The sequence below is a fragment of the Pseudopipra pipra genome, chromosome 18, assembly GCF_036250125.1.
Source record: "Pseudopipra pipra isolate bDixPip1 chromosome 18, bDixPip1.hap1, whole genome shotgun sequence".
NCBI lineage: Eukaryota > Metazoa > Chordata > Aves > Passeriformes > Pipridae > Pseudopipra > Pseudopipra pipra.
This window is the reverse complement of record NC_087566.1, coordinates 11520301-11539957: the sequence shown is the minus strand read 5'-3', so window position 1 is coordinate 11539957 and position 19657 is coordinate 11520301. Positions and strand designations below refer to the sequence as shown.

The following is a 19657-nucleotide window of genomic DNA, read 5'->3' as shown; positions in this document are numbered from 1 at the left end:
GTGAGACTTTGGCTCAGTTTCTGGCTTTTGCCACCTGTTATTGTTCCAAAATCTGAGTCATTTATTCTTTGTTCCTTAATGTTTTGAGTTTTTTTTTTCTGAGAGCAAGCAATCTAAATATTTTTAGATATACTGGTCACTTCCAAAGACACTGATGATAAATACAAATACTTATTACAAATCCTTATTGCAAGGACTGCAGGTGGAAATCTTGCACCCAGGTTTTAGTTGCTGGCTTCCTGTCTTGTATTTTTGAGGTTTGAAGTGCTCCAGTAATTCTTGCTCCTGTTTCAGGTGATTCTTCATCTCTATGGATTTAGTTGGAATGGGGAATATGGGTGGGCTTTATCCTGGTAAATGCAAAAGAATGCTGAGAGAAATTGCCACTGTGATGAACAGAGATATAAGTGAAAAGAAATAGGCTTATAACTAGGGACCAATGAAACTGGGATAGTTACTGCCCTAGTTGTATTCATTCTGGCAAATAACATGCTAAAATGTATTTTCTTCAGGTGAGACTAACAGCCAGCCCAGTTGCTGTGTTATCACTCATAAATTGTTTTCCATTCTGGAGAATTTAAGTAGGGTGTGAAAAATGCTGGCCTAGGTTGCCATCAATTACTCCTCCTCTCCTTTCACCTCCTCACCCCTCCATTTCGGCTGAAATTCCTTCTAATAACATTATTAAAACCTGGTACCTCATTACTGCTTGTCCCCCATTAAAGTCAGCTGAGCAGGATTGATTTGCAGCAATTGCAAATTGATCCATTAAAGTCAAATTCAAATGTGGCTTGACAAAAGCCTGCAGTTTTAAGGGTTTCAGAGCAGGTGGTGTAGCTTATTTTCACCTTGTGAAGTGCAGAACAGACACACAAGACATACAAGTGACTTTTAGCCATCCACAGGACACAATGATTTATTTGCATATCCAAGGAACTGTTCTGTGCAGTTTGTTGATATTATAAAAATATTTACTGATTTGGTTCCCACCTTTGAAAATCCGAGGCGTGAGCTGAGGAATTCTCCTGATTGTGGCCCTCAGGAGTGTCTGGCATCTCACAGAGCCTGATGGCCACTTTTAATTGCACCCTGAACAAGCAGTCTCGAGAAATGATAATTGCTGAGCTCCTCCTGTGCGAGATGAGAGGTGTATCTGCATCAGGAGGTTGAATGTTCTGCAGTTTGCCATCTTGCTTTAGTGCAGCAGCACCATTTAGTCAAGAGAGCAGCTTCCCACAGCTGCTGAGATGTTCTGGTGCTGTACCACGATGCTGCTGTACCACGGCATTACTTGAGCTGCACTAATTTTGTGCTCAAATTTAGGATCAGACTGGCATTCCAGGTGTGGGCAGACCTGCAGTAGGTTCTGTGGAATTAAGTGATGTGTTAAAATCGCTGTTACTCAGGATGATCTTTTCGGTGTGAGTGTTTTATAAACCTGACGTGTGATGTCATTTTCCTATAGAAAAAAAATTATTCACATGATCATAACTCCCTGTTTAGCTGACTCTATAAATTTTAAACCCAGTGCTCAGCTTCAGTCAGATTTGAGTGTCACACCCGCTCAGATATTAGTCAAGTAGCCTTTAGGCAGAACTCTGTAAGCTTCACTAGTTCTGATGCTTAGGAAACAATTCAGACAAACAGTTTAACAACTTTTGTTTCTTTGAAAAGGCTATTTTCCGTTCCAAATGTGTATCTTGCATGCAGAGAGTTTTGAAATTGGTTTAAGAAAGATATGCTTAAAATAGCAAGTTTTTGGTTTCAGGTAGCATGAAAAATTTAATAGCAGAATCTTGAAATGCCTATTTTTTAGTGCTTACATTGGTTGGCTATTTAATTTTTTTCCATATTGAGGATTTTAAAGACAAACTGATAAAGCATTGCTTGAACAGTTTTTCTTAAGACCTCAGCAGAATTAGTAGAGAAATCTGCTGACAGTGTGGATTAGAGTGATGCAAAATCATGCATCATTTCAAATCACTCAGAAATGGGACAACTTTTGCCCATCTTAATGTAATTTTTTGGGAAATATAACCAATGTTTTCAGAAGACAATGTATAATGCCCACTGTAGAATGGAAAGATTACAGATTGCCCATGACTCATTGCTACTTTCATAAGGAATTGAATGAAGATTGAATCTCTGACAACCACCTTTGTGAACCTGTGCAGCAATGAAATAGTCACAAATATCAGAGGATGCTGCTGGTTTTTCCTGAGCTGCATCTGTTTTGCTTTGTGTGACCTGGTAAGCATTTCCACCCTTCTAGTTTGACCTTTTAACTTTATGTTTGAGTTTTATTTACTGTTCCTCTTTTCCTGCTTATTTGCTGTCTAAATACATAAAAGTACATTCCTGAGGCTGTAGTTAATACCTTGTTCTTTAAGCATAAGTGACTTACTTTTTGACTTCCATCTGCATTTGTGGTTTGTCTGTCACTGTAGCACAGAGATGCTCCACCCTAATTCTAAGCATTTGTATTAGAATCTGTATATACACGTATTATAAATAGATATGTATTAAAAGTAAAGTGAAATATGTGAATATAATAATGTGTACATGAGGATACATTCCAGTTGTTGGATTTTGCCCTCAAAATGCCTTCTGAGCACTGAAATTTGACTGCATTTCTTTCTTTCTGGGGGTCAAGGCTCTTTCCCTTCCCAGCTGTGAGTGAGGTGAGGCAGCCAGGTCTGAGGTCTCTGTTACATCCACAGGGAGATTTTTTTTTTTTATTGTTATTTTGGTAGGCACCAGGCCTGTGAAGCCAGGTCATCTCTCTTTGCTTGCACATCTTTAATCAGATCATCTCCTAAAAACATGTGGGTTTATGGTAGAGCTGACTGGAATTGCAAGTTAATCTGCTGCTTCTGCACCTTCAGTGCCTTTGGCTCTGTGCCTCACATTGCTCTTAATAGTTTGTTAATACCAAATAATGCAAAAACACTGCTTCCTTAAGCACTTAATAGGATGTACTGTAATGGAGACAAATGGTCTGTAACACTCTTTGCTTCTCTTTTAGGAAAATAAACTGAAAGATGCTGTGCAAGAAAAGAATCGCCTGAGCCTTCAGTATGCAAGTGTGTCCCACAAAGCACTGCAATATGACCAGGTAACCCCACAAGCACAGGGCTCAGACAGTCATTTGTCACAGAAATCAGGCTGCAGAGAGGATACAAGTCATTTTTTTCCTGATTTCCTTGCTTCTGCACGACAACGTGAAAAAAATTTGATTAAAAATATATTACAAGAAAATTACTTTACGAACAAATGCGATTTTCAAGTGAACATTCAAGACACTGATAGGTTTTAGAGAGGTGCATCATTCCTCGGAGTCATGTTTTCTTAGTATTGTAAATTGGGATTAGGCTTTGATAAAAGACTTTTCCAGGGATTCCAGTGAGACTTGGTGAAAAATTCTCTGCTTTTCCTAAAAAATTTCTATCTGTTAGCTGTTTTTTTACACCTACCCTTCTGCATTTTCAATTTGCAGTTTATAATTTCTCAGTAAAACGTTGAAAAGCTCTTGTCCGGCAGCAAACGCCCCAAAACTCTGCTTGGCAGCATTTCCTCTGTGGCATGGACATGGCACAACCTCAGCTATTCCAGGTCCTGATAGAAAAACTATTTCAATATTTGTGCCTATTGTGGACTAAAAAACCTCTTTCTGACTGCAGTGTGGTTGTATTTGTGGCCAATTCAGCACAGGAGGGAGGGGAGGCCGACGTGCCTCAGCTCCCCACACACGCATTCAGGGGAAGAAACACCACGAACCAGCCACTTTACAGGGCCACATTTAGCTAAAAATAAAACTCCAATCTGGGATTTCTACAGGGCTTAAGTGAGTTGCTGGGCAACCTCATTCATATCACCAGAGCTGTTACTCACATGGGCTCTGATGACAGCCCGTCCTCGGAGCTGGCGAACCAGTGGTCGCTGCACTCTTTGCTTTCTGAGCAGCCCACTGCTGGATTTCCAAGCCAGAGGAGGTCTGATGAGGTCCCTGGGGCCATGCAAATCACCCAAATTTAGGGATGGCTGTGCATTTAGCCCATTTAAAATGTGCATTTAGGCCACGTTTTACGTGTAGCGCCTGGTCTGGAACACGACCTGACGTTTCCTGTTGCTGACGAATTTGAATTGGTTTTATATAAAAAGGCAGAGTTATAACACTTTATGGTAGGAGGAAGCCATGTGTATCATAGCATCACTTAATTTTATTCATCCATCTGTCTACAATTTCCCCCTCTCCCGATGTGTTTCTCTTCTCTTTATTGTTGTTTACACATTACCTTTGCTCTTTACTTCACGAGGCACAGGAGATAAAGTCTCATTTGGGCAATTTTATGACCTAACTGAGACAGAATAATGCACAGCATTAATGCAATGAAGGCTCAGTGCCTTGATGACACTCAAAATGTTAGTCCTCTTATTATCAGCAAGTGCAGAACTACATAGTTGATAATGCTTTATTATGCATTTTCACTGTAGTCTTTAACTATAGTGAAAAGCTTGAGGTACATGGAAAAAATCAAATGAAAACCATTTAAAATATAAAGGTAAAATGTCAGCCTTTGACACATTAGCCACTAAGTAATAAAATTATCTTTTATCATGTCAGGATTTATCGTACTATGGGTGTTGGTTTCTTCACGTGTTAAACACTGTGAAAGGCACAGTGCAACAATTCTGGATGCCTGCACTGCTAACCCAATATCACCTCAATGCAATCAAAAACTTGTTTTAAGAGGACAATCTCACTTTTAACAATTTTAACAATGTGTAATCTTTGTAGTGTACCCTGAGCATTAACAAACCTTTTGTTTGCCTTCTTGCTTAACAGCTTTTCTGGGGGTATTTTTACCACAATGATGTTGAGGATGGACTGTGCAGTTTAGATTACATTTTACCATTCAGAATGTGTGAAACTATACAGCTCTGGATGTGGAGGTTGGAGCAGAATTCTAACAGAGTTAGGGCTTAGCCCTGAAGGGGAAAACCTGCCTAAATTAATTTATTCTTTTTCACCCTTGAGAGCTGGCCTGAAAAACAGGCCAACTTTATCCAAGCAAATGGGGCTGGAGGAGTGTTTATACATTCTGTTATGCAGCACAGATAAAGCTACTGCTCATTTTTGCACAATGTACTTGCTGAAATTTGACTGTAGAAAGGAGTAAGTATTAGGCTGACTACCTATAAAACCACCAAATAAGGCTAAAATTGTACCTAATTTACATGGTTTGGTTTTGGTACTCTGCTAAGTGAAACAAAATGGTATTCCACCGTGGTATTCCTCCACTCCATGGGGGAGGACTTCTGAAAAGGTTTTGTGTCCTTAGGAGTGCTGTGGCACTGGGTTCTGACTTGTTCTCCTGTTCATCAGAATATAGATGGGTTAGTGTTTTGATGTAAAAATAGAATAGGCATCATACATTCAGAATTTATTTCCACCATACCTGAAATCATCCCTTTCTCCTGGTCGTTTCTCAGGAATGTTTTCTGAACGGTGCCAGTGGGTTGAGAAACTGGCAGGTCTCTAATGCCCAGAATAAAGGCACATGGTGGGTTAGAAGGCTGATGGAGCTTTCCACCAACAAAATAAACTGCTGGTTTTCAATAACTAGTGTCTGTTTGAGTGTTCAGGAAGTGGAAGGCACTTTAGCAATGTCCTGGCCTTCATGACTGACTCCAACGAGGGCACATTTAGTAAGTGTGAAGAGCCGGGATGCAAATTAAATTGGTTGATGCATTGAACAGAGAAACATCACAGATCAAAATGTTCCCTGTTTCTGTCATGAAATTAGAGCTGTTTCTGATGGCACTCTATTTAGGTCAACTGTTTTTGCCACTGGGAACATTGATGTTTTGATACGCTCTGTGAGTAATTCAAGTTCATGTACATCCCATATGTTCTTAAACAGCCTGCATGGAGAGAGCATTAAATTCACATTCAAGAACAAATGTTGTCTAAAAAAAAAAGGAAAAAATTATAGTCTTGTCAAGTTTTGTGATGCCTTATGGGTTATATAAATGTACATATCACAGCATTCTACATGACACATGATCTTCAGATAAGAAAGTCGTGACAGGACTGTCCTGTAGGAACATTAAAAGATATCAGAGTTTCTGGAAGTAACAAGAGTAATTATCAGAAGGTGTTTGGTAGATTTGATTCTGTTCTTTCCAATCCACAAAATTAAAACAGACACAGAACCTTGTTCAAAAGCTGAGCTGCCAAAAGAGAAAGGAGGTATCAGAACCATTTGTGTATTCCTAAACTTTAACTAATTCAGGTAGGCACTTTGGGATCCTAAATGAAAGATCCTGGGATGTGTAAAATATCTGCAGTTCTTCCTGTCTCTAATCCATCTCTTTCCCAAATTCCATCAGCAGCCTGATAAGTACTGTTTGTTCTGATGGCCCCTTCCCTGCCAGCAGGGAAAAGCACAGAGCAGAAAGGTACCCTGCTCACCAGCTCCCCAAAATTATTCACAATATGATGACTAATAAGTTTTATAGAATTCTTTTCAAAGGTGGTCAGTTGTATGAATTGTTTTGGAGACAGGGAAAACTAAAGCCTGAGGAGAACAACCTTTTCTTGAAACTTGTTCAAAATATTGTACTTCATTAATCCTCAGTAAATTAACCAAGAATCACAAACAGTAACAAAATTGCATCATTAATACTGATACCTCATTGTTTCTTTTTTTCACTCCATTATTCTTCAACAATATACACTGACTGATCTGAGCAAAGGAATACAATAAAAAGGATGCAGGAAGTTAATAAGATCCTGAAAATCCATTGTTTAATAGTTTCCTTAGTTAGAAAGAAGCAAGGGGAGAGGAAAAGAAAAATCTGTGCACAGAAAAAAAAAAATCCTGAGGTTGACAATAATTACATCAGTTCTTGTGGAAAACATGATTTGTTCCATTTTCCTGTCTTTTTTTCTAGTCCACTGCACTCCAAAGAGCCCTGCTGCAAAGCTGAATACGAGGGCTGGCTGCAACCATTTAGATTGTTTGGTCCATGGCAAAATTTGCAAGTTAACAAACTAGAGAGTGCCAGGAGGCAAATAAAAAGGCTGAATCAGCTTCCAAAACATCGCTTTAGAAAATGTCCAGCAGATATCCATGGCAGAGATTGCTTAATGCCACTCGTTCCTTAAAAATAATAATAAAAAAAAGAATTACAGTGATTAAATTGAAAAAAAAAATAAAACTCACAGGAACTTGTCACTTCCTAACCTGGAGTTTAGGTTAGAGCCTGAGCCAGCCCATTGTGCTGGTTTGCCTTCCCTTGGCCAGTGACTCTGCCAGCCTTGTTTCTGCTTCAGTGCAGTGTTGCAGCAACAAAGGAGAACAGATGATTCTGGCAACGCTGCTCACTGAAAATATTAGTGCTCTGTCTTTTGCTTTCTTACCTTCTATCAGCATTGCAGGGAAGTGGAAATAGTACAGGAATATAAGGTATTTTTTTTTACCCAGGTGTTTGTTTCTGCTGGGTTTTCATCCTGAATGTAAAAATTGCAATTCCTGATAAAACACAAGCTGTAAGAATTCTGTTGTTATACATCAATACCTGTCTCAAAGTCATAAAATGATCAGGGATAAGAAATCAAATTTTCAGCTGATTTAAAGAGAGAACTTTTCCCTGGCAGGATAAAGTAATTCAGTATATTTTCTTGTTTTCTGTGTGTGTTTATGAAGTGGTCACCATCACTGATGATTCACAAAATCCTGTATAAAAAGACTGGATCACACTGAAATGGTTAGGATAGCACCAAGTAATTTAAATCATAAAACAAATCCTACTTCATGAGTATCTGATCCTTTCCATACCTTCTGTATGGACATATTTTAAGGGAGAGCAGTGGGTTTGTTGCAGAAGAACACCTGTTTTTGAATTGTAGAGATATTGGTTTCAAGTGTTAACACAGGCTGATCATGTATATTTGAGTTTATTCTGAAATCAGTTCACACCAAAAAAGAGTCCAAAAAAAAAGGTACATGTGAGTTATATTTATATATATGTGTTAGATCTCTGTCTCTTTTTATAGCACACCCATCTCTGATGCCTTTGAGATCCAGAGAATGTAGAAATGTTTTGATTGTCATTCATTTTGGGCCTTGTGTAGTATATTTATTTAAATTTACATGACTTATGCATAAGTACACTTTGGTTGCCAGATTGTAGTCCCTGTTGAAAGAAAATGTTCCATGCATACATGTATATGAACATTCCCTTTTGGGTCTTTTGTGCTTCTTTCCTATTCTCTTTGAACTTTTTTTTTCCTTTCTTCATTTTAACGTGGAGAAATATTTGTGTCAGCCAGAGATTTCCCCTTCATTTATTAGGTTTTTGGGCAGTAATCACATTTAATTTTTTTCCTAGGTAAAATCAGACTATGACCATCTTCGGGAAACCCTTCTCAGAGTGACCAAAGAACGAGATTTGGCTGTAAAGGGAAAACACCAGCTCCAAGCCAAGCTGGAGAACTTAGAGCAGGTCCTAAAGGTACGTGAGATGACATCAAGTCCAACAGCCCAGTACTTCTATTTCTTGTTTATTATTCCTGATGCTCATCTGGGGAGTCACAGAAACAAAAGACACATAACTCAGGGACTGAATGCCTCTATTAATTATGATAACATGTATGGAATACAGTAGACCAAGTACTGACAAGGGATCTCAAACTATCAGAGGAGAGACATCTTTAGAAGCCTTTATCTGATGCTTTGCAAGTAGTTGGATGTAGGTTTTCACTATGCAGTGATTTAAGTCAAAATGTGGAAAAGAGGATGAGAATATGAACAACTGCCAAGATATTTTACTTTAGAGAGAGCTGTGTCTGCCAGTCTGGCTACAAAACGTTATTGTGGCCTTTACATTCTGTAAATCTTAAGAACTTCTTCAAAAATTTTCCTTCACTGAAGCAAAAGTTCTCTGCTGGATAAGAGATCCCGGGTTTCCATGTTCAGTACTTTTCTCCCTTTACCTTGAACAGATCTGAAACCCTACAGCTCCTTTTTAGCACTAAACCTTGCCCAAGCAGACGCAGTTAATTGTGTATTTCGTGTATGTCCTTGTATGTTTGGGAAATTACTGGTTTGAAAACACAGGTTGCAGCTTTCCAGCCATTGGAAAAAAAAGTTTTGAGGAATGTTTAGCCTGGTTTCCCTGTCTGAAAAGAAATTTAGTTTCTCTTTTGAGAAACTCGGGATGTATCAACAAAGCAGAAAAGATGGAGAACTGCTGAATTAGCCAACTTCTGAAAATTGCCTCTCACGTGGAGGAGTCTGATTTTCTGATGTGTGCAGCCAGCTTTTCCCATTCATCCCACTGCAATGGTGCTCATACCCATCTGCCAGCGCAGATGAGAAGTCTTTTGATAAGACTCCTTGGGTGAGAATTAAATTTGCTCCCCATTCAGCCCCATGTGTGAGCTCTGTTTGGTAAACAAGACTTGAAAGCCCTCGGAGTTTTGTTCTTGCATCAACCAGTTGCATGTTTCAGAACTGCAAAGTCACTTCTGTAGGAAAAGAATGGAGTCCTTTGTTGTCTTTGCAGCTGCAGGTACACACTGCAGCAGCTGGAGCCAGGATGGGCTATTCATTGTCAAATCCCCCTGCTGCCCTGGAGGAAGCAGGAAAAACAAGAAGTGTTTAAGCAGGTCCCTTAAGTGCTATTTCAGAAGCAGTTTATACTATACAGCTGTCTGGCTCTGTAGTTTGAAATCAAACTGATAAATGCACGGTGTCCCTGTGCTGCAGGGTTCTTGCCTTTGATCTGAAAGATACCCCAGAGAGGTTCCTTCTTCACACTTCCTTGGGAGGGCAGAGCCTTGTTTGACAACTGTGTTGAAATAGGAAGTCCCTACTGTATTTTTTCTGTGCTCTTTTAAATGTGGATTTGCCCTCTGATGTTAGAGTAGCATTATTAGAAGGTGCAAAAGGGAAGTGCAAATTTACACGTTGGAAAGTTCTGACCTGCCTCCCATTAAGGGCAGTGACAGCACAGACAGGTGATGGCCACCACCCACCCAAACCTTGGCAGTGTGATCACTGTGCAAGCCAGGCCTGCAGGAAGATGCAGAAGGAGTTCAGCAGCTCAGAGCTTTCTCCCTGCTGCCTTTCTGGTGCTCTCTGCAGTCCTGCTCCACTGCCCAAACCTGGGGCTTGGAAGAAGAAATGTCAGCAGCTGATGTGCAGGGAGGAAGCACAAAACAGATCTGCAGGGAGAACCAATTTGACACCAGTGTGTGAGGAGAGGAGTTGCTTCTGGTTTGGGGGAGATTTATTTTCTGTGCCAGGGGAGGGACAGATGCTGGGGTGAAGAGATCCTTGCTGCTTTAAATACTAAGTAGATAGTGACAATACTAAAATGACTGAGAGATACTTCTAGGTTAACACAGGTGACCAAATGGTCTTTTCTGACCTTAAAATCTGTGAACTCCAGATCATTAAATACATATTTTAGGAAATGGAGAAATTAAAAGCTGTGGGGAATCACAGATCATGGCTAACAATCTGTTTCTTTATTGCATTTTATAGATTCACTGTATGGTCCCAGTATTAATTATTTATTGATTTTTGTAAAGGACTAGAAATGTTCTGTAATACCTTTTGTAGAAGTAGCAAGAACTTAACAGTATCAAAATATGCTGTACCAAATCTGGTACTGAATCTTGAGAGAGTGAAGTGAGACCTTTTTTATGATAATTAAAGGTTTTAATTAGAGGTGTGAGAATGACTTGATTGCCTCACCATTTCTTGAATTTAAGAAATGTGCTGATGCTCCATCAGTGTCAAGTTTTGCATAAGACGTGATGGAAGCTGCTGAGCTCAATAAATGTAGCTTCATGCTAATTTAAATCATGAGTAAGACCAGTTAGCAAAATAGGTTATGTTCATTCAGATAAAATGAGAATCAGAGCCATTATTTTTGGTCATTATAAAATATTGATAATAGATATCACCCGGGAACAGATCCATTTAACTTCTGTATAGTATGCACAGTTCAGAAATGTATAGTCGAAATATTGAAAACGAGCCATAGTTGAGGGTCAAAACTGATGAATTGGAAAACCTTTTTGTTTTGTTGTTGTTATTTTTAATCAAATAAAAATAAGTAAATCCCAAGCAGAGGCCAAATGGAGCTTTGGAGACATTTCTGCTTCCTTTGCAAACATATCCAGATTGAGAGACATCAACCCCCCTGGGCTGTCCCTCTTTGTTGTGAGTAACATGTAGCAGATGATAACAGCTCATGAAAGGTTCGAAATATGCTGGATAAAATTTTCTTTTGTACACAATAGGAGATCTTTGGGGCTGCTCTTGTCAATTTTAGCCATGCATTTGTGTTTCCAAGTGCTGATTTCTAATAGGTTGGTGTGCAATAACTCATGGTGCTGCAGATAAGACATTGTGCCTCTGCTCTGAGAGTAATATGGGAATAATATGTTATTTGGAAAATAAAAATCTTCAATACCAGTCTCACCAGAGAAGAGATCAGAATCTAGAAAGAGATCTTTCTTAACTCCCATTTATTAAGAGGGTGTTTGAAAGTGACAGTGATGTTGGGAGAATAATATTAACCTGTAATGAAAAAGATTTCTATCTGCAAAGGGTATCTTGACATTGTTCAGCTTGTGCTCTTCCCAAGAACCTTTCTCATATTGCTTTGAATCATTAGCAGCAAATGTACTTTAAAAGTTGTTTATGAGTACTGTACGGTCCCTTTTGTCCAAATCCACCAGTGTTAGTTTTGTTCCCTCTAATTAGCTGTAGATAATAGGCAGAAATCAGCAAAGGTAAGCTCTTTCTTTTGGGTCATCATTTGCAAAACAAATGACAAAAGCATATCCTGGATAAAGAGGCATTTAGGGAATTGTCGGGGTAATTTTTTTTCCACACTTTGACTTTTTAGCACAAGACAAGAGGGCTGGGTCTAAAGCTGTGCCAGGGGAGGTTTAGGTTGGATATTAGGAAGAATTTCTTTCCAGAGAGGGTGCTCAGCCATTGGAATGGGCTGCCCAGGGAAGTGCTGGATTCTCCGTCCCTGGAGGTTTTTAAGAAGAGACTGGATGTGGCATCAGTGCCATGGGCTGGGAACCACAGCGGGGTTGGATCAAAGGTTGGACTTGATGATCTCGGAGGTCCTTTCCAACCCAGCTGATTCTGTGATTCTATGATTCTATGATTCTATGTTTGGCTGCAGGTGGAACGGGTTAAAGTGTCCTGATAGTTTTCCCTGTTCCCTTGAAACAGCATATGCGAGAGGCTGCTGAACGGCGGCAACAGCTGGAGTTGGAGCATGAGCAAGCCTTGGCTGTCCTCAACGCCAAACAGCAGGAAATTGAGCTCCTGCAGAAGGTAAGGGGAGCCAGGGAAAGCAGGGAAAGCCAGGGGAATTCCCAGGCTGCAGTGGCGGAGTGAACAGCGTGAAGTGGAGCTGTTGGTCTGAAGAACTTGAACCCCAGCTGCCAAACTGGATCCTGCTCTGGATTGTTCTGTGTGATCGCTGCTGCAGCAGCAACAAGTGGGTGTTGTCTGTGCCAGTTGGTTTAGGAATGTTTATGCCAGTGAAGGTTAACCTGACTCCAGTATATCTAAGTCCTCTTTCTCAATAGGGATAAACTGACACAATCATATATATTTCCTTTGTATTTCAATTGCTTCCTTCTGTGCCTGCCTCAGGAATATTTGTGCATTTCTTAAATTTCAGGAAGGAATCTGGTCTTTATTTCATGATAATCAAAATATGAGGTCTCTGCCATTTCCAGTTGGCTGGAAGAGTTAACATATCAATGTTTTGTCAGGATTTCTTTGGCTTTCTGTTCCAGATATGGAATTCTTGCTACCTTTCTCCATTAAATTAATGAGTCATCTCAATCATAGTTCATCTTCTTTTTCATAAATGTATTCAGTTTGTGTGACAAGGCTTTGGTTAGTGGGGTGGCTACAGGAGAGGCTTCTATGAGCCAAGAGAGAAGATATATATGAGAAGATGCCAGAAGCTTCCCCCATGTCCAGCAGGTCCAATTCCAGCCGGCTCCAGGAGGGACCCACCACTGGCCAAGGCCAAGCCCATCAGTGGCAGCGCTTCTGGGGTAATGTATTTAAAAAGTGGGGGGAAAAACTGCACAAGGGCAACTGCAGCCAGAGCAGAGGTTCCCCTGCAGCCCTTGATGAGGACCACGGTGAGGCTGCCCATGGAGGACCCCACACCAAAGCAGGCTGGGACACCATGGGAAACCTGCACTGGAGCAGGATCCTGGCAGAGCTGTGGACCTGTGGAGAGAAGAGCCCACACTGGAGCAGGTTTGCTGGGGGCACTTGTGACCCTGTGGGAGATTCCCACTGGAGCAGCCTGTTCCTGAAGAGCTGCACCCCATGGGAGGGACCCAGGCTGGAGCAGTTTGTGAAGAACCGCAGCCCGGGGGAAAGACTCACGTTGGAGAAGTTTGTGAAGAACTGCATCCCATGGAAAGGACCCAGGCTGGAGCAGGGGCAGAGTGTGAGGAGTCCTCCCTGTCAGGAGGAAAGAGCAGCAGACACAACGTGTGGTGGACTGAACACAGCCCCCATTCTCTGTCTCCATTCTCTGTCTGGGAGAGAGTTCGGGAGTACCAGGGAAGAAGGGAGGGGTGAGGGAAGGTGTGTTTAAGACTTGATTTCATTTCTCATTATCCTACTCTGATTTGATTGCTAATAAACTAAACTAATTTCCCTGAGCCTCTTTTGCCCATGACAGTGATTCCTGAGGGATCTCTCCCTGTCCTCCCATGACACTTTTGCTGTGTTTTCTCTCCCCTGCCCAGCTGAGGAGGGGAGTGATGGAGCAGCTTTAGTGGGCACCTGGTGTCCAGCCAGGGTCAGCCCACCACAATAAACTAAACAGTTTTTAAGTACCTCATTTCCAAGGTCATTCCCTAATTCACAAATCACTTTAAGACCTTTTTTTTTCCACGCTGCAATTTCTCAGTATTATAATACAAAATACATGATATTGAGTTTCAATCATACCAAAGTCACTTAAAGCTGCAATTGTCTCAGTGCTAATGTTGATTTTTCCAATTGCTGGACTAGATTAAAACACAGAAATAATAGTGCTAATGGTAATTTGATAGAGAATTGGCAGGGGGTGACATTCTCAGTAGAATAAAGGATATTTCTAATGGAGTTTGCTTGAAATAGAAAGCTGCAGTTGACCAAATGAAATCTTTCTGTTAATTTTCTTTTAGTCTTTCTCAATTAATGTACTTAGGCACATTTCAAAATGCCATTTCTAGCTATATTCAGCTGTTATTATCAGAACTTCCTCATAAATTTTGGACTTGAAATTTAAGTCCTGGCAAAGCAAAGAAACCAAAGGAAGGTACAGCGTTTCTTGCTAATTTTTGTTACATTCATCTACCAAAAATACGTTTGGTTTGGGCACAGGAGGCAAATCTCTGTGCTGGTCTTTTCTCCAGTCACTTTTGCTAAGCTGCAGCGTGACAGATGTCAAGCACAAAGGAGGTTATATTGTATTTGGTATTTTGCTCAGTGCAACTGGCTCAGCATCTGCAGCCAGCACTTAAATTCTTGTTCAGTGGAGCTGAAGGAACAAGATCTCCCAGCGTACCTGGTACGTGTGTGGGTTAAATGATTTCTTCCCTTCTTTTTTATTGGAGTCATATAATTATTTGAGAAAGTCTTGTGAAATGAAAGTAGTAACTCTGGGCAGTAACAGGATGGCATTTCACAGCACATCTTCTTACTGTTGTAAAGGCTCTGAGGAGCCCCCAAAATGGGCACTTCAGAGCAAAGCAAGTTGCTGGTACAGCCCCATTTTGAATATAAATAAAGATTCATTGTCTTTTTTAATATAAATACAGGCTTTTCAGCTCAGATTTTTCAGTCTAAAAGTAAGAGCACTATATTGTTCACCACGATTCTGTGCTGATGGGGAATCAGATGGGCTTTTTCTTTTAAGAAAACCTTAATACACGAGGCAGTTGGATGTGAAAGAGAGATAGCTATTGATGCAGGGTTTCTAATCATTTATCCAGAACTCATATTCTGGGTAGATTTTATTAAACTTGTACTGATGGATGACTCAAGGCTTTCTATTACCTGTTATCACATGTTTGCTGATGCTCATGGAGCCAATATTTATCGAGTGCTAGCACTAAGACTTATTACTGTAGTCCAGGAAGAAATATGACTGTGCTGGCAGGATTGAAGGAGGCTTTATTATCCTGCATGACAGTGAAGGATAGTTTGGGTGGATGTTCTGGTTGTGACTTTATGGCCTGACCCAGCTTCCACTGAAACCAATAAAGGAGTAGAGTGGCCCTTAGAGGTGAGGGGAATGAAGTTAAAATTGCTGTTATCTGTGTCCATCATGGGACTCTCTGGGCCATTAAATTGGAGAGTCTGTGGGGTGCTGTTCTCTGCCAAACAGGAGGGTTTTAAGATTTTTCTCTGGTGAGGAATGTGCAGAATGATACAATGGTTAACAACATTTGTGCTTATCTTGGGCAAGCTTCAATGAAGGAGATACTGAAACCTTAAATGGAAATAAAGGGAGGGTAACACAAAGTTACTTAGGGCTGCTTTTTGGTTTTAAGGTTTAGACTTTTCCCGACTGTGATTTGATAAGTGAATTTCTGAGCTATATAAAACACTTTTCTGCTCTTATTTATTCTCTCTTTTCATCATTGATTGCAGCCTAAATGTTGCACTGCTGTTTTCAGAGAGCCTGACTTGTGCTTGCCTTGAGGTGTTTTGTGAGCTATTTTTTTCAATGATAAATACTGATGCTTCATTAAAAGAATGAGCTTAATTTTTGTGTTGCTTTCTCCTACCTGATATGGGAAGTTTCTACGCTATGAACCTCCTCAGTACCAAACTCCACTTCAGCTTTAATTTGGAGGGTTTCAGAGATGTGATCTTGCAGTGTGTTGAGCCTGCTTGTGTTGGCCCAGCAAAATACCAATGCTATTAAGCTTCCCTGAGATTCGATCTCCTAAAAATAAGCAGTTATTTCAGAGGCTTGGAGCCCAAGTGCTGGAGTAATACTGGCAGAGCCACCCTTCCAGACTGTAATTGGCTCTGGATTTGTGTATACAGTATGCTACTTTATGTGCTTAGAGCATATTATGTGTGGTATGACTAATGATTTTCCCTTTTCCTCCTTTTTTTCTCTTTTTTTTTTCCTTTTTCTTTTTTCCTTTTCCATAAACACAAGGCTCAGGTTGAAGCTAAGAAGGAACATGAGGGAGCAGTTCAGTTGCTAGAGGTAAGATACTCTGTGTTACCTTTGCCTATTCAGGTTCCCTTCTGAATGTGATAACTTTACAGTATCATCACTTCTGAAAGTTCCAAGGAATATGTAGGCAGATAGATTTTTTTTTTTTAATCTTCTAATATAATTGTATCCTCTAAGGTTTATAATTCAGTTAGGAGTGCATTAAGCTGAGCTGTTGGAAGTGATTTGTGTACCTCAGTTTCTCATTTGGGACCTTTTTTTTTGTAAAATACTATTAAAATAGAAAGTGATTAATTATGAGAAATATTATTTATTAGGCTGGAAATATAGCTGCAAACACCAATCTGTTACCTAACGTTCCTAATTAAATACTGGCTAATAAACATAAGGCAACATGTTAAAGAACTAAAAATTTTAAACCTGATGAAAGAATTTAGGTGCTTCAAATAAACTTAAAAGGGTGTGGTAGAGAGAGAACACTTCATTTTTCTGCCTGATGAAAAGGCATGAAATGGTTTTTAAGGGTTAATGTATCCTAAAGAACAGGCAATACCATGGATTGATCATAGCAAGGGCATTGCCAATATTTCATTTAAAAATCTGTTTTTAGCAAAAGCTGATTTCTAGTCTGTTTAGCTTCCCACAGTATTTCTGTGTGTCCACTTGCTGGTCATGCCTTGGTGAAAGGTGTTTTTTCAGGTGCATCGATCAACTGTAAAGAAAAAATAATTAAAGAATTCGTTCATAAAAATCAATATTCCCACAGCACGTGTTTTGCTCATAGCCTTTCATATTCACCATATATATTGAGTTTGTTTTAGCTTTCAGAACACAAGATTAAATTATTATTTAATGCCTGGTGGAAAGTATATAATGCAGGAAAACATAATTAAAAACAAGGCAGGCAAGAGATTATTTACCCCCCTCAAGCTGAGCACAATTCCTGTGTAGCTGATTTGTCTGCAACCTGCGATCTGCACAACCCCACTGAGGTTGCCAAAGCTTTTGCTTTTTATTGCCACAAGTGCATTATTGTTTTAGCATTTTATTTAATGTGCCTTTTGCAGTTTGAGATCAGCAGCAGTATTGATTTCTGAAGCGTTCTGTAGCGTGGTTTGTGTTAATGCATGTGTTTACACGTGGAACTGTTCTAATATACTTCGCTTTGAAATGTAAAAACAAAACAGAACAAAAGTATTCAAAACTGTTTTTATTTCTTTGGTTATTTCACATCTCTTTGTTTACTGTGTCTTGTTTGGGATTTATTGCTTTGCACTTCATCCAGAACACCTTGGACAGCATGCAGGTATTTTAGGGCATAAATTCTCCTTTCCCTGTCCTGAGTCCTGCACCTTTCCCTCTAAAATGAGTACAATAGCCCTGCCTAACCTTGCATGGGATGCCTGCTAGAACCATTGTAATGCAAGCATGCTTTGCTTTTTTTTTTTTTTGGCCAAACACCAAATCATCAAAATTAGACTTTTATTCCACGAGAAATTAATCTCGGCATGATTTGATGAGAACTCCGATCCTGATTTTGAAAGTCAAATTTCTTAAGAGCATGCCCATTAGGAATGGTTTGGTAGTTTATTCACCACTGTAAACTTTCTGACTGTGTGGATTTTGTCTGAATTCAGATTGTTTCGCTGTTAATACAGAGGCTATTTTATGTGGTATTTTCACCTGAGGTTGATTTGAACCACCCAGTGAAAGCTATTGCTGCTAAGAACAGCTAAACTATAAAATAATATCTCCCCAGCAGAACATGTGAGTTAATTACCACTCTGAATTCAAACCTGTCCACTTGGAAAGTTGCTCATCATCTTCCCTGTCTCGTGTGAACAGTATCTGTGTTGTAATGGATGAAGTCTCTGCTTCATTTTCTGTTTAAGAAGCCATTTGAACTTTAGAAGCAGCACCATGGGTTGTATGAGAAACTTGGCGGGTGCCAAGTGCCAGACATTCAATCTGTCTGCAGCAGGGAATGTCTCCTCATACAACCACTGCTGTAGGCAGAGCCACTTTTAGGGAGGTCTGGTAGACTTGGCACCTCTGTGCCATCGTTAGCAGGGCAGATCATACGGGAGGAACCACGACAGAGAATAAAAACCCAGATTTTATGGCTGTGAGCACACGCCTCGCTCGGCACTGACGTCCACGGACGTGTAGGTTTTCTCCAGCGAGGTGAGTCTGGCTGGCTGACAGCAAACCAAGCACATGCCTGAAGCCAAGAAGCGAGGATGAGCACAGGGAATGCTTCCTGGTAGCTCCACTGAGGATCTTAGGGCCCTTTTTTCTTTATATAGTACCAGCTTTGTGCTCAATTCTAACTCACAACCTTAAGCAGTAAAAGCATTTCTCTTCCAGGCTTCCCACTGTCATGACAGAACAACTTGAAATTTCCACATACTCACAAGAAAAGACAAAGAAGGCATATACTGAGATGCATATACTTCTAAAATTAATAGATAATAATACATTACTGTTTTTTCAAAAACATTTTTAAGATGGGCTTTTTAGAGGTGGTATGTAATATGTTGTTTTCTTGATATGTAAAATGTGCAGTTTTTCTTACATGAACTGAGAATGTTTTGTCTTTGAGAAAACCCAAACTCTTAGTTCAGTTGAATGAATTTAATTGATTCCTTTGTTAAAACAGTTCTTTAACGAGGCATATACTATAAAAGGGAGTTTTAATGAAGGAAAGTGATATTTGTTCATCACAAAGCACCAGTTCAGGATACAATACATCACCTTTTCATACAAGGAGCCCATTAGTGCCTCTGCTGAGCTACTTCTGCTGCTTTGGGTCACAGCACATAGACCTGGGTTCTCCCTGGGTCTCCAGTGGCCTTCCCTCTGCCACATTTCCAGAGCACAGACCAACTGGTTACCCCTATGTGAAAATCAAACCTCACAAAGGAAAACTCTCAGGAGCTTCTCTGATTCTTCAGTCTTTGCAAGAGGTGTTAATATGTTCTTTCCTAACTCTCTGGGCGCTCCAGATTTGTGGGTTTTGTCTTCTATGCAGATTGAATAAAATGCAGATTGAAATTTAAATTCATTGTACTGAAAACATTATTATATCCTTAATTTAGCTGGTACAATGAATGTGCAGAATGTGGATAAAAGGCTTTTTCATGCTCTAGTGTCTTTACTACTCTTCATATGTTCTGAGTAAAAGTGATAGAAAAAAATCCTGAATTCCCTGGCCCTTTGTCATTTCTTTCAGTCAGGGAATCTTTCTTTCACATCACCTTATCCATTTTCCCACATCAGGAATTCATAAGCTGTACGTAGGCAAATTTCCCAGGTCAGCACAGAAGTTCTCTTTTGTTTTATGTTCTTTTTTAAGTTCTCTTTTGTTAAAGCCTGATGCCTCGAAATTCAAACAAAA

General features: G+C 39.9%; 1 protein-coding gene across 15 annotated transcripts in view; it reads left to right on the top strand.

The window, feature by feature from the left end:
* Window positions 1-19657, top strand: part of RIMBP2 (RIMS binding protein 2) — a 93114-nt gene that overhangs the window by 34068 nt on the left and 39389 nt on the right. For 8 of the 15 annotated variants that reach the window (XM_064675220.1, XM_064675219.1, XM_064675210.1 and 5 more), the window contains exons 1-3: window positions 8404-8520; window positions 12273-12377; window positions 16240-16290. In XM_064675220.1, coding sequence (XP_064531290.1) covers window positions 12276-12377; window positions 16240-16290 — 153 coding nt within the window. In that variant the 5' untranslated portion in view covers window positions 8404-8520; window positions 12273-12275. Of the gene's footprint in view, window positions 1-3025; window positions 3116-8397; window positions 8521-12222; window positions 12378-16239; window positions 16291-19657 lie in introns of those variants that run through there. The other 7 variants (XM_064675214.1, XM_064675213.1, XM_064675215.1 and 4 more) reach the window with 3 other exon arrangements.